General features: G+C 55.6%; 4 protein-coding genes; 2 read left to right on the forward strand and 2 right to left on the reverse strand.

Annotated features, from left to right (window-relative positions):
* Positions 1–1,191: 1,191 nt before the first annotated feature.
* On the reverse strand, positions 1,192–2,866 carry CHC_T00009303001 (cytochrome P450 family 51-CYP51G1). Its single transcript, XM_005711596.1, has 2 exons — positions 1,934–2,866; positions 1,192–1,809 (listed from the first exon to the last, which is right to left on the reverse strand). The coding sequence occupies exons 1-2, from the start codon at positions 2,864–2,866 to the stop codon at positions 1,192–1,194; spliced, it is 1,551 nt and encodes a 516-aa protein (XP_005711653.1).
* A 906-nt stretch (positions 2,867–3,772) lies between these two features.
* On the forward strand, positions 3,773–6,323 carry CHC_T00007869001 (hypothetical protein). XM_005711597.1 is given in 2 exon segments: positions 3,773–6,118; positions 6,119–6,323. 1 exon segment carries the CDS (start codon positions 3,773–3,775, stop codon positions 6,116–6,118), a length of 2,346 nt encoding a protein of 781 aa, XP_005711654.1. The 3' UTR covers positions 6,119–6,323.
* A 539-nt stretch (positions 6,324–6,862) lies between these two features.
* CHC_T00007870001 (hypothetical protein) lies at positions 6,863–8,770 on the forward strand. Its single transcript, XM_005711598.1, has one exon. It carries the CDS (start codon positions 6,863–6,865, stop codon positions 8,768–8,770), a length of 1,908 nt encoding a protein of 635 aa, XP_005711655.1.
* An 82-nt stretch (positions 8,771–8,852) lies between these two features.
* On the reverse strand, positions 8,853–9,032 carry CHC_T00007871001 (hypothetical protein). Its single transcript, XM_005711599.1, has one exon. It carries the CDS (start codon positions 9,030–9,032, stop codon positions 8,853–8,855), a length of 180 nt encoding a protein of 59 aa, XP_005711656.1.
* Positions 9,033–14,479: the final 5,447 nt, after the last annotated feature.

Below are 14,479 nucleotides of genomic sequence, written 5' to 3' on the forward strand. Positions count from 1 at the left end.
GTCATTCTTTCATCTTGCAACTCTTCACGGACAACAAATATCATCAGCCTGACCGCTTCTCCTGCGCGAAGGGTCCCATCTTTTTACAAGAAAATATTCTTTTGAAAATCGTGGATCATCGTCGTCTTTTTATCCCCAACTAGTTTGCAGACTGTACGGGCTTCACACTGTGTGAAGTCATCAACACTGTGGACCTCAACGGAATGCGGTTAGCACATGAGTGACAAACAGTTCTATGCAGTCGAATTGCCACACAATGTGGGTGCAATATTAATTGTGACTGTGGACACGTTTCATCCGGGTACAGCGCACAAAATGAGCGCTGTTGAAGAAGAGGCGATTTGGTGCTACTGTACAGTAGATGTCGTCTCATGGGCAGGGACCCATTGCACGGGAAGGAGAAGCATTGCAAATCGGGACTTTGCCGAAGTGAGGAGCGAGGATTGGGGCGCCCAAGCTCCCGTTCATTTTCACGCCGAACAAATCTATCACGAGTTCATCCCGGCGTTGCCATCGCTCGACGCAAATAAACCCAACTAGCCCGTACTTGTCTTGGAGGGATTGAGAAGTGTCACCGCGTCAACTCTTTTGCTTTTTGTCTGGACTGGCCATGTTATTAATTTTGATTATCGTGGTGCTTAGCGTTTGGGCCTTTTTCGCGATCTACATGATTTACAGGCGAAGACACAGCACAGCCGCGAAGGGTGCGGATAATACGTCCCTGCTCCAGAAAGCAACCGGAGGGGGCTCGAGACGAACGTATTCGGAAGAAGAAGTTGAAGAGCACGCCACTGCTGAAGATCTTTGGTTGATCATTCGAGGGAAAGTTTACGATTTTACAGACTACATTGCGTTGCATCCAGGAGGGGAGGCTATGTTGCGCAACGCGGGCAGAGATTCAACGACCGGATTTTCGGGGTCGCAGCACCCTGCTCGCGTCTGGGACATGGTGAGTTCGCGCAACAATTTTTTTTGTCGATTGTTGCAATATCAGCTCTCGCTGTGAAACCTACGGACTTGAGAGCCTTTTTCGCCTACTTGCTGCGGAACTAACTCTTTTGAACTACACTCACATTTATTCACCTGTCTGCTAGATTGATGAATTTTGCATTGGAGACGTTGCGGTTGCTTCGCGAGGCACGAAAGAAGAATGATAACGTGTCCTTCACCATTACTACTTCGATGTCTTCATCAGCTCGACTCGGGCAAAGGAACCTTCCGCTTATATCGCATCCAGCAAGTATTAAGTTTAGGGCCAACGACGAGAGCATTGTAATCCGCTTCTGGTACGGCTTCACCCACAGGTTCCATATCAAAAGTGCTCAAGAGTATACTCCAGATGGTCTTGACCTGAACATAAGCGAAGCCCTCACCCATGCAACCATGGCGTCCGGCTCCGAAACCAAGGAACGAATATGGAGCTGCTTTGTCTTCACTTCTGGGGGGAAGGAACCGATCTGGATCCCATGATGACGGTTCCTTGAAAATTTCCGGTAACATACCTGCGACACTGGGAGATGCGACGATATAATCATTTTCTGGGATTTCGAATCGACCGCCCAGAACCGATCGCGGTTCTAATGCTTTTCTCATGAGAAATATTAAAGGAGGGTGCATGCGCAAGGTTTCTTTCATGCAGGCGTGGAGCAGATTCATCTTGACAAGCGCGGCATAACTAAGCGTGCCATTGTGTTCTTCCAAAACTGCTTTTTGTTCTTCCATTACACTCTTCAGGACAGATGGATTTCGGAACAAATGCATTCCGAGCCATGTAGAAGTAGCACTCGAAGTATGCTGAGCGGCAAAGAGCTGTTTTTTTTTTCCCGCATAGCGAGCATCATCAATAAGAAAGAGTCAGAATTTCGATTATCACGAGACAAGCAAGCATAGAATTGTGAGCGAGATACTCAAACACGATAGAGGTAATACGTACACCTGCGACAAGATTGCCAACAATTTCGTGCTCCTTGAAGGCGGTGCCATCGCGATACTTGGCCTCAACGAGCCGTTGTAACATGTCATCCTCCCTGGCATTCCCTTCCCGTCGGGATCGAATAATAGGTTCAAAAAGCTTTCCGATTTCTCGCCTGGCGCGATCTCTGAGGCGATGTGCCTTGATGGGCAACCAGTTAGCCAGGACGGAAATCGGCTGCATGCCCTGATCGAGGTCATGGATCAAATGTGAAACCTCGCCGAACAGGTTCTCCCGGATTTCCCTCCCCATGATGCAGCGCGAGCCAGTGAGAATAATGAGATTGCTGAGCTCTTTAAGCAGGTCGAGCTCGCCTTCGTTCCCCCAACCCTTGAAAAAGTCCCCAGCCTCTTTGATCATGAGCGGCACGTAAGTCTCCAACATGTTCACCCTCAACGTCATAGACAAGATGCGAAAATGCTGCAGGCGGTTCTCTAGGGTAGCGTCGTAGACGACATCCTTTCCGAAAACCGGGGTGCTAAACTTGTACGGTTCATTCTGATCAAGCTCGGTATCTGAGGCCTTAAAGAAGGTCTCGGAGGCGTCGGGCCCGATGACAAAAGTGAGTCTCTTGTGCAGGAGACGCAATGTGAAAACTTCGCCCTTCTCCGCGTAGGCCTCCCAGACCAACTTTAATGGGTTGTCCGCGAAGGAGAGTAGGGTACCAATGATTGGTAAGCCGACACTGTAGCTCGGGGGTCGAGCGGCGGTTTTTGTGCTGTTGGCGGATGGGGCTTTGCCGTCGCCAACGATGAACAGCACGAGAGCGACTGCGATGAGAGCGAGAGTAAGGACGACGACTGCGATCCAGCCCAAGGCTTCGATATCGCCTTCCTGCGCGGCGGCGAGCGTCGTTCGGGCCAGCTGCTCGGCTTTGCTGAAGGAGAGGACCATGGTGGGACTGATTCGGACGCCTGGAGAGGTTGTTACGGGGAATGGGTCGCGCCTCTTAGGCGGTGGTTCCGGGCCTCCTTGTTGGCGAATGAAAGGTGTCGCTGAGTTCGAATAATACGGCGGCTAAATCGAGTAGCGGCATCCCCGATGCGAATGGAGCACTCTTGATCTCAACTCTCTCATATTTTCCGCTCCTATTGTCTCTCTCCAGTGGCTCACTGCCTCGAGACTTCATGCTCCACACAGCTGTAAGTGTTTTCCCACAACTGGATCGCACCAATCAAGCAGAAGTAAACCGCACTCAATTACAGTATCCAGTAGAGATCAAACACGTGCCTCTTGCCAGGGATCAAGCGCAGGGATCAACCCGCCCTTGCAACGCGCGTGGCGGCCCATCAAAATCGCCTCGTTTCGAATGGAAATACAGGGCTTCACCGTCTCCTTCGCCAGGGGTTGCAGTTTCCTTCTACGTACTCAAACTGAACAACGCATTAGCCTTCCACGCCAAACAAGCTCTTCTTTCGTTACTCATCCCAAGGGCGCCTTTCTCGCGCAACTTGTCATTCAGTATCCGCAGAGTCCATCCTGTATCCAGTCCCGCCCGCCACAATGCAGAGTTTTGAAATGAAGCAAGATGCGGAAGGCCGCCCCTACTTTGAGATGGAAGGCGAGGCTGATGCCCAAAAACGCCAGCTTCACCCTCAGACGGGCACAGAGGCCGCCCAGCACTGGCCTGACGCCAAGCCCGACGCCGAAGCACCCCCTCTCATCGACTTGCCTCTCGCTTGGTCCGAGATCATCGCCGGCACGCCAATAACGGTATCGGAGGAAGAAAAAGAGGTAGAGGGCGACTCAGTCGAAGAGAAGAATGCCAACATAATTGTCAGGGAGATCGGCTACCATGTCATGGCTTCCACGGCGTCCACGCTGGGCGCGGCCGAAGGGGAACAGGAGAGTGCCTCGTCGTGCACCACTGACAGCGGCGACAAGGAGGGCGTGAAAGAGACTCATGCTAGCGCAGAGACGACAGAATCGCCGGTCGATGGTGGAGACGCCGAGGGGGAAAGTGACGATGAGCATCCGAAGAGCGTGTATGGAGCTAGTATACTGCTCAAGCTTCAGTGGGAGGATCGTACGGTGCAGAAGAAGGTGCCCCTGAGAACCTATAAGACCTTGGGTATGTTTCTTTCCGATGTCACGTGCAACTTGCGCACGGCACTGCAAGGGAACGCCTCTGCCGCTCAGTTCGTCATTGATGCCATCGCCTTCGAGCTGACGCCGCTTCTTGTGACGCGCTACTTGGACGGAATGGAGACATGCACCGGCGCGTTGGAGCACGGTGCGTTGGACTTACTACGGCTGCTTGCGACACATGCCAATGCCAAGGAAATGCACATTGCCATCAAGAAGTTCACGTCCAAGATTGACTCAACATATCTCGAGGCCACGTCTTATCTTGCTTTACGGCCAGTGCTGAGCTTGTGGGGTGACGTCATCCCGCGCATCCCGCAAAAGCGTAGGCTTTTTGTCAATGACTACGTCAAAGTGTTCGATCGGATGCTTCCTTGCGCTGAAGCGTTTGAGACCTCCTTCATTCCAAATGATGGCATCGGGGTTGAACAATCGGGACGGATTGCTGGGATCCCAGATACGTTGCTAGACTTTCTCGATAAGCTGGCTGACGCACAGATCCGCCAAATGAAGGATGGTTCTATCAGTGTTGAGGTCGATGTGTTAGGCACTGCACATGCCAAGTCATTCCCTGAAAAGAATAAGGAGTCCGCAGATTCGGAAACGGAGGAAGTGAACAAGAACAAGGAGAAGGGTGATGGGACAGAAGGGAAGACCAGTGAAAAGAAATCATCAGCGGCACCAGATCCTATGGCGACGACAACGGATTGGATTTTGGAACGTGCTATTGCGCTTGCTAAAGTGCTCGACGTGCAAAGTATGATCTGGAGTCGGTTACCGGCTCCTCCAGGCGAGGATCGGAATGTACCCAAGAAGAAATCAAAGAGTCGGAAGAAAAATTCGACTGCCAAGCAGGGAAAAATGGTTGAGGAACAGAAAGAAGAGTCCTTAGATAAATGCGCGGCTCTTTTCCTCAAGTTGGGATGGAACAATCCGGCTGTCGTCTGTCAATTGGCTAGAAACGGCCTAAGTTTGGATCCTGCGTCCCGCCACGAGGAGCTTATGAAGTTACATATCGGGACAAAATCGTTGTCGAGGAAGCAGAAGATGAATACTTTGTACAGCGCAACGGCAGTAGGACAATATATTTGCGGTGCTCTGCGGATGTGGACTAAGCGTCCCCATGAAGCTGGCATGGAGGGAGGCGCGCCGCGTGACCCATACGACAAAATCGATCTATCCGGTACTGCATTTGAATTGTTGGAGCCTTTCCATTGCCTCGATTTGGTTATGCCATATTTGGCACCGGTGGTAATGCAAGCTGGGGTAGCCGTGTCGTTGGCTGGTATCGTGACATTACGAGCATTTTTAGACCGCATTCCAGATGGGCGCATTAAGACCTTCGACGAAATACTGCGATTGAGGAATGGGACTGCAAGTTTTGGACGGGAGATAAATCTCTTCGGAATGGCGCATCACGTCGGGAAAGCCCTTGCGGGCTATGATGACCCAAAGCATAGGCGAATCGGGTATGAAACGTTGCAAGCCATGTTACGAAAATGTGCCAGTCCAGTGGCACGGTACGTTCTATGTGAAGCTATATTTTACGAGACAACGCGAAATGCAATCGCTGCCCAATTGATGACAGAAATGAAAGACGCAGTGAGGTATGCAGATATTTCTTGGAGGGACACACAAGGGGATAGTGACCGCATCGTACAGGCATCGCACCTTCGAAGCCGATTATCAGAAGACACAATCGGGCGATACTTCATACCTCGGAAGGAACTACTGGGTTTCATGAATCCACTGTGCACAGTATCGAACCTGGTCTATTTTCTGGTTCGCAGCGACCCGCAATTGCTTGAGAAAACACAGGATAAGGAGCTAAGAAATGAAATTGAGAAGCGACTGCGATTTTGTCAAGAGTATGGTCGTCTAGGGAAACAACTGCTTCGGGCGATCGCGTCAGTCGCGGAACACGATCGCAGGAAGATTCCCGAGTCGGCTCTTGCGAAAAAGAACACTGTGGATGCTGCAGCGATTTTCCAGGCCTCCGGACGAACCCTGAATCAGTGCGTGGGATCGATTTCGCTTCTGGATGCAGCCCTTCAGGGCTGAGACCAGGCGTCCTTGATTGAGACCAGAAGAGAGGATGGGATTGTACATGCAGACCTGAGAACCGACTCTAACTCGCATCACCAGGACCTCCTACAGTAGAGACAGATATGTAAATTAACTTGAGCAAAGCTAGGACGTTGCCGTCATCACCACAGATGCTGCGGAATTCTGAAAGCAGAGCGCCATGAGCCGGATGTCCTTTTATGATAGCGCAATGTTTTCTCTGCCAGAATGTTTTTGCAGTTGAAGCGCTATCGAGCAACGCAAAAGGGCAGCATGGGGCGCCGGGGGATGATGGACAGGGCTACCTATTCTTCTCTTGCCATGACATCGCGCAATGGTGGGTTGTAGAGATGAAGGAAGTTTGCCTGCGCATGTCATCAACTGCAGCATCACTGGTCTCACGATACTTCTAGCTAGGCTAGAGAGACAACGCGAGAGGGAGAGGAGTTTACGCACGACGATTGAAACGTGTGGTCGCTGTATTCGTGTATTGGGAGGTGCAGTGCAAGACACGCAGGTACAGCACAGTCCAGTAAATTCAAGGGCCCAATTGGTCTTAATTAATTAGAAATGCTCCCTTGAAAGCAATCCAGATCGAGACTTGGAGGAGAAAATGTCCAGCAGGGACATTGACTTGATATCTCGATTTCGAGTGGCGTGTGCCGTTGGGTAAATTAGATTAAGCACGCGAGTCTTCTCATTTTTACTCGGTTTTCACGCACCCGCTCAAGCGCACATCACATGCGTCGTCAAACCTCGATTGGCCATCTGGCAATCTTCCGCTCGCACCTCAATTCCCCGCGGTTACTTGAGGGGGTCAACGCCCGTCCTCCGTGTCTCACTTTCCCCTCCCCCCCATCCAGTGTTCCGTTCTCCGCATCCCCGTCTGCGCGGCGACTTGGCTTTCGCAACCGCGCCCACTCCGTTCACCCACCCGTCTCGTTGCTCTGCGTGTCGGGCTCGGCTGCGCCTGTGCTCCCCATGACCACCGCCGTCGAGAAGCGCGCCCGCGCCGCGCCCGACGCCTCGCCCGACGCCGCGCCCGACGCCGCGCCCACCGCCCCGCCCGCCGCCTTGGACCCGTCCTTTCCGCTCCATGAAGACTCGGAGAGCAGCCAGGGCGAGCGCATCGAGGCCAGAGGCATGAAGGAGGGGGGGTACCACCCGGTTCAAATTGGCGATAGCTTTAAGAATGGCGCGTACCGCGTACTTTGCAGGCTTGGCACGGGACACTTTTCCACCGTCTGGTTGTGTTTGGACACCACTAGACGGTCCCCGAGGCTGAGCCAGGCGCCCGGAAGCTCTTCCGCCGCCGGTGGCGCCAACCATCGCGTCGTGGCCCTGAAAATTCAGAAGAGCGCTCTGGACTACACCGAGGCGGCCAAGGATGAGATCAAGCTGCTGGAAGCGGTAAGACGGGGCGACCCGAACGCTCGCGCGCCTGTGATTTCGCTTCTGGACCACTTTGATCATTACGGGCCCAACGGCAGGCATATTTGTCTGGTGTTTGACGTGCTGGGGAGCTCGCTGTTACGTCTCGTCAAGCGCTTCAACTACAAGGGCGCGCCGATTTCTATCGTGCGCACGCTTTCGAAATGTATTCTCGAGGGGCTGCACTACCTCCACGAGGAGGTAGGCATTATTCACACGGATCTCAAGCCGGAGAACGTGCTGTTCGAGATCCCTGAGGAGATGGTCACTGAGATAGAGCGACAGGCCGCCATCTTTGGCGACATTGTGCAGGAAAAGCGGCGGCAGGCGATTCTGTCGGGGAATTTTGTGGCGCCGGGCAGGATGAATGGACGGTATGGGAGCGGAAGCAAGTATAAGCGAAATCAGAAAAAGCGAATGAAGGCGCGGGCGAAGAAAGCGGGCACCGCTGCGGGACCAAAAACGACAAGTAGCGAGCATGTTGGGGCTTCAATTTCCGCGGGGAACGGAGAGGTGAGAGAAGGAGCAGATGTGTTACCAGGTGGACAGGATGAAGGGGTGTCGCAAAAGGGTGAGAAGGGGACGAGCAGCGGAAACAGCGGGATAGTGGGGGATCGGTTCGAGCTGAGCAGAATCGTGGACAAGGACGTGATGTTCTCGCGGGGCCTGGTGAAAATTGCAGACCTGGGCAATGCATGTTGGACGGACAAGCACTTCACGGAGGACATTCAAACGCGGCAGTACCGATCGCCAGAGGTGATCCTGGGGGCCAAGTTTGACAGCTCGGTGGATATCTGGTCTGCGGCGTGCCTTATTTTCGAAATGCTAACTGGGGACTATCTGTTCGACCCGCACTCAGGGGTAGGATACGACCGGGACGAGGATCACTTGGCGTTGATAATAGAGCTTCTGGGGCCGATGCCGCGGCATTTGTCGAGACGAGGGGAGTTTTCGCGGGAGCTTTTCAACAGGCACGGGCAGCTACGACACATCCGGAAGCTGGACTACTTTCCTCTGGTAGAAGTGCTGGAGGAAAAGTACAAATTTTCAAAGGAAGACTCGAAGATGGTTAGCGAGTTTCTAGAGCCGATGCTGGCACTGGATGGGAGCAAACGGGCCACAAGCAAGGAGTGCTTGGGGCACCGGTTCTTTGACGAGGAACGACGCAAGGACGTGGGGCACACGGACAGTGGGGCAGGGTCAAAGGACAGACGGTGACGAAATGGCTAGCATCTGAGATGACGAAGGAGTGAGGTAGGGACGGAGCTTGAAGGTTTGTGTTGCGCTCGTGGAAGGCGCGTTACGACAAGACGTATGCTGTAGAGTAAAGTTTCTTCGAGGTGGTTACGTCGGAAAGGCGGTCCAGAGATGGAGGAGGGCCTTGCGACGGTGGCGTGTGCCAAGGGTTTACCAAGGAAAGTGCTTTTCGTTGTTTTTTTGCTCGTTTTTTTCTCTCAGTTTTTTCTCTAGCTACTGCCATAAATCCCCAATTTTGACTCAATTTCACGAAAAGTAATGGCATTTAAGCTGAAAACATGTACAGAGAGCGAAACTCGGCAGCTGGATGGAGGGCTGTACTTGACAGACCTCACACGTGTACATCCAATGGAATCAGTATAAGTAGCATGTAGTGGAACCCAACACAGGAGGTAAAAGGGGTCATCGTTCCCACAGGTTATGCGCCCATACGCTCGCGATCCCCTTCCTCTTCACCAACCGACGTCCTCGCCTTTCCAGCACACCTACCATCAACCTATCGACCACGCTCACCTCACTTTCTTACCACCCACGCAGCCTCCGACGCCAAAAGCTCCATTCCCAAACAGCCACCCCGACGTCCCCTACCGACAGACTCCTCCGCCTCCGCCGCCGCCACGATCAAGCAGAAGCACAAGCTTCCATCCAAGAGCTACTCCGACTCGCCCAACTCACACAATCAGACAAACACACACCCTCAGACACAACACCACACACCATGGACCATATCCCGAAAATACAACTTCCCACCCTTGACCCCGACAACCATAACACGTGGAATCTAGCACTCCGTGCCCAAGCCGCAGCCATGGATGCACTAGAACACATTACGTCCAATCCGACTCCTCCAACCGATCCTGCCCTCCTTAAAACGCATATTCGACACAAGAACATTATTCTCGCATCGATTCTCTCCTCAGTCCCGACATCCATCCTCAATCTCATCATTCAGTCTGATTCCGATCTCTCTCCCCACGACTTACTCCAAGCCATTCATGCCCACCTCCTCACCAACACGTCCAACGACCATAAATTTCTAAGAGCCCAAGCTGAAGCCACAATACTCACCCCCGACATGTCCATCAACGAGTATATCACCGCACACGAAGCCATCAGATCTAAAATGATCGCATCCCGTTACCCCGACATCAGCAACCAAGCCACGACCGTGGAATTTTTAATCGATGGCATGCGCCACCACCCCATGACTGCCGAAATTGGCCGACAGCTGCTCAGCCTCAACCCCTCAACAGTCAAAGACTACCTACATGTGGTACAACTCTCCTCAAACCCTAGCGGGCGAGAGGCTCGGAGGATGAGCCGAGGGAGCTCGCGACGCGAGACGCGCGGCGCGCGGTAACCGATCGGACGAGCTCGCGAAAAGGGAGTGGCTCACTGGCCGGTTACGCGCAGTCGCCCCGTGGTGCGTGAACGGGAGCGACCGGTAACGGGTTAGAAGCCATCGCGCGCGATAGACAACCGAAACGGACGTATATAGGCGCGAAAGGGACGGGGGCGAGCTTGCCCCAGTTTACTGGTGGGGACGGGTGTCAGGTCTTAACCCCTCAGAGGGACGCCTCGGACACCTGTCCCAGTATACAGTACCTGCCGCCTAGTGCGTACCAGGTACTGTACGCCATTAAAAAACTAGCGCCTCAATTCCTAATTACCGCGCGGACGCTGCAGCTACACGTGTGTACTACTGTACACACGCGCTGCTTACAGACTACCGCACGGATGCCACGTGTGCTAGCGTACACGCGTCATACTGGTAGACTACCGCTTGGCCGACACGTGCACTACTGTACACGTACGCCAGATTACGACCGCTCGGCACGCGCGCGCTCCGTACACGTGGGCACACCCGCCCACGTGTCCACCGTGCACGGCCGCACTGTTAATAATCTCCCCGCGCGCGCGTCCGTCGTTATACTACAGACCCCCTTCCTTAGCTTTCGCTACGTCCTCGTAGCGACCACCCATCCGACCACGCGATTCCGTTCCGGTTTGTCTTCTCCCCTGCGCGCGCGAACGACCATGCCTCCTAGCTCTTCTTTAAGTGGGCGCTCTGTAAGCCCGCTGTCTCGTCCGATTCGGTAAGCGTGTCCTTCACTTCCCTTCAAGCGAAGCCCGCCGAACCCTCAACTCACTCTCCTCACTCTTCTCACTCTCCTGCGCGCGCTGCCTTCTCCTCCCGCGACGGCATCCCCCTACAGTAGCTCCTGCCGCATCCGAGAACGGTCGACCGCGAGAGTCCTGCTGCAGCGCCTTCGTACAGTGCGCCGTCGAGCCCTGCGGGGGCTCCGGCGTCGGCGCAAGCGCCTCCCGCGTCCCAACTACGACGTCGCCTCTGCGGAGAGCCGCGATCGGCCCCCGAGTTGGCCGGGCTCGCGCTCGCGTCGGTCGATTCGTCCGATTCGGTCGAGCGACGGCGGCATGGCGCGCACGCAACGCAGCGCTCGCCGCGGCCCTCTGGAGGGCCGGGTGAGGGTCGAAGGACGGCTGTGCCCTGCCCCCCCGCACACGGGCGAGACGCGAGCTCCGTGTGGACGGTCGGGGTAATTTCCCTTTGTCAACCACCCTCCCGGAGGGCTGGCCAATTTGTAAAGAATCTGCGTTCATTTGCCATCCCAAGAGCGGCGCGAGCGGCGCACCCGCCGTACTACGGCACCACACGGTAGTTTCACGCGTCTCCCTTGCGGTAGCGGCCTCTATTGCGCCAACACCGATCCAAAAACCGTACGGAGCGCCCTCTTTCCACCAGCCGGAATTAGAAACTGAAAGAAACGATAAGAAACGGTAAGAAACCGGAAGAAACAGATTTGGTTTCCAAATATGTCCGAATGCGGTTTTCCCGAGGCGACACTACCGGACGCGGAATGCTCCCAGGAGTACGATGCCGTTGTCAGAAATGGGCTACGATTTTTTCCCGCAGCGTGGGAGGGAAAAACGTAGCCCAAATCGCGACTAAATTAAAAAGCCGGCGAACGCGATACATCTCAATACAAAGTACCGGTTCCCGGTACGGTTCTCCCTTTCCATAGGCGTGTGCGAGGGCGATCATCCGAACGGTGCGACCAGGCGTGGCTGATAGCTATCCGCGTGGACGCTTGGGAGAACTTCGGATTGTGGACCACCCTCCCGGAGGGCTGGCCAATTTTGGAAGCATCTGCATCCATTTGCGCGGGATCCACCCGGTACGAGCTGCGTCGCGGTGCGCAGTCACACGCAGCTGGCTGCCGGGGCTGCATAGCACGTGCGCGGCTTGTTTTCCCCAGGGGCTTTTGCGCGAGCGAGCGTCCGAGCGGTGCGACCGAGGGCGGCCGAAACTTGCGCTACGCATGCACGCTTGATCCTTGTTGGCGCGAGCGCCAATACCGGTCGATAAACGGCTGCGGAAGCCCATCTGCGGGCTCGTAGGTGTCGTCCGAAGCGGTATATCCATACCACCGGACCTTGTAGTCGATCCCGCCGCGCGTAGTACGGTGTCCAACAATGCGGTCAACGACGTACTCCGCTCTTGGCGTTGCGGCTTGTGCGTCCGATTCGGTTGATGTGGCCGGGGTGACGGTATCCCCCAGCCCGCGCGGCATCTTCGTAACGCGGTCGATGCTCACGCGATTTTCCACGCCGTCCTGCTCGATGAGGACCGTGGTGTCCGTAGCGGAGCGCACGCGAAACGGACCCTCTGTCTTCGGTAGTAGTTTGACAGAGAGCTCGTCCGTTCCGGCCGTACCTTGCGCACGCGTGCGGCGCTCGACGCTTGTCAACGGGCGGGGCGGGCGATCGACGTAGACAAAATCGCCCGCCACAATAACCGGACGGAAGCGAACCTTCTTGTCAAAATCGTCCTTGTACCGCTTTTGCGATGCGGTTAATTTCGTCCGAGCGCGGTCGAGAGCGTCGCGAAGCTTGCGCAGCGTAGCGCACTTGTACTGCACCGGGGTCCGCGGGTCCTCTCGATGGGTCCCTGCGTCCTGCGGCACAGTACCGGGGAGGATTAAACCGGACGGTGCTGTCTTCTGCACAAATATGGACGTCTTCTTCCCACGAGCTGGTCTTCTCCGCGTCCGTATCGGTCCGCTCATCCGCGTTAGCGGGATTGCCACGGTGCGCGTCGTCCGTTTCCGGTTCTTCGCGTCGCGCGCCTCCTCCCGTAGCGGATTCTTTGCGACGCGCGTATCCTTCCGTAGCGGTGGAGGATTTTCTTCTGCCATCGTCCGTAACTGGTTGTTCGCGTCGCGCTTGTTCCTCCGTAGCGGTCGAGGAATTATTTTTGTTCCCTCCCCCTTCCTTAGCGTCGGCCTCTCCGGGGACCGGCACGCCAAGTGTCAGGATGTATGTGGGGGATGGCAACGCGAGACCGACAACGGTATGCTTGGGGACGTGGACCGCACGGTTTCCGAAGTTGCTAACGAGCACCGTAAACGGCTCGCCCCGGAAGAGGTCCATGACCCCCTGGGCCATCAGGCATAAATTCTTATGCGCCGTTTTAGGGTGGTTTTGCAGGAAGCAAAGCCCCCCAACCGGTGTTGCGACGCGTACCATCGCTTGGGTCATCGGGGGTATCGTGACCCCCTTGACCACGCGAATTTTCCGTGACGGTACGTTCGTCGGGAACTGCGCGCGCTTCCGGTCGGCCGAATTTTCCTCCTGCGGGAGCTGCTGTGACGGTCCCCTCGAGGCCATCTTGCGGTCGTGCCTCGAGGGTGTGACTCCCGTCAGCGCTACGGACGGCGCATGATGGAACAGCACCTTCCTCTGCGGTGGCAGGATCGCCTTCACGTGGCGATCCAGGAACGCGGTTCCGATGATACAGTCCACCGCAAGGTTGGTGACGACCAAGAACGGCACGCGCGCGACGAGCTCACCAATCCGGACGTACAGTTTGAGCTCGCTGAGGGCCTTCATCGACCTACTGGAAGCGTCGATGAGCGGCGGGCTCCGCGCGGACTGGACGGCAGCGCGCCACGGTTCTGCCACACAGCGTAGGTGGATTAGATTCGGGCCGGCGCCCAAATCTAGAACCGGCGTGATGGCGCGCATCATCGCGCGTCGTTGTCCGACCGTTGCGGTGACCTTATAATTTTGCTTCTTGAAGAAGTAAATTGCCGCTTCGTCCGTTCGGCTCTGCGATTGCGCGCGTACCGAAGCGGTCGACGGGGTGCCTTGTTTATTGAGGCTTGGCACGGGGAGGATCGTCGACGCCTCTACGCGTCCTCCCCGGCTTCCCCCGTCAACCCAAGGTCCTCGGGCCCCTTGTCCGTCAGCGGTAGCGCGGGTTCTTCCGATTGGACGGTCTCGCGCGGCTCGACCACGTTGATGCCCGTGGGAGCCTGCGCACGCGAATTTGGCCACTCGGTCGGCGGTTGACGCTCGAACGGCGAACCCGGGCGGAGACCTTGACGGATCCGAAGCTTTTGATAATTGGCCTCGCGGGCCTGCAAAAGCTTCGAACGCAGCGCGCTATCCGCCACCACAGGACATTGCTCCTGTCGGTGGGTCAGGTCCAGACAGAACCGACACGGCGGGGGTCCAGGTAATCCTTGGTTGAAGAACCGGACCCGCTGGTTCTGTACTGGCCTTCCGTACGGATGTGCGCGCGCGTCACCGTGTTGGGCGGGCGCCATCGGTGCGCCCGCCGGGGACGAGGCAGGTGACGGATGGTAG

Source organism: Chondrus crispus, genomic scaffold, assembly GCF_000350225.1.
Source record: "Chondrus crispus Stackhouse genomic scaffold, scaffold_88, whole genome shotgun sequence".
NCBI lineage: Eukaryota > Rhodophyta > Florideophyceae > Gigartinales > Gigartinaceae > Chondrus > Chondrus crispus.

Excerpts from the sequence above, each read along its gene's own strand:
- CHC_T00007869001 (XM_005711597.1), top strand. The coding sequence starts at position 3,773 with ATGGCTTCCACGGCGTCCACGCTGGGCGCGGCCGAAGGGGAACAGGAG.
- CHC_T00007871001 (XM_005711599.1), bottom strand. The coding sequence starts at position 9,032 with ATGGCAGTAGCTAGAGAAAAAACTGAGAGAAAAAAACGAGCAAAAAAA.
- CHC_T00009303001 (XM_005711596.1), bottom strand. The coding sequence starts at position 2,866 with ATGGTCCTCTCCTTCAGCAAAGCCGAGCAGCTGGCCCGAACGACGCTC. Across the intron at positions 1,810-1,933 it reads TTGGCAATCTTGTCGCAGGT|CTCTTTGCCGCTCAGCATAC; the intron begins GTACGTATTACC and ends AAAAAAAAACAG.
- CHC_T00007870001 (XM_005711598.1), top strand. The coding sequence starts at position 6,863 with ATGCGTCGTCAAACCTCGATTGGCCATCTGGCAATCTTCCGCTCGCAC.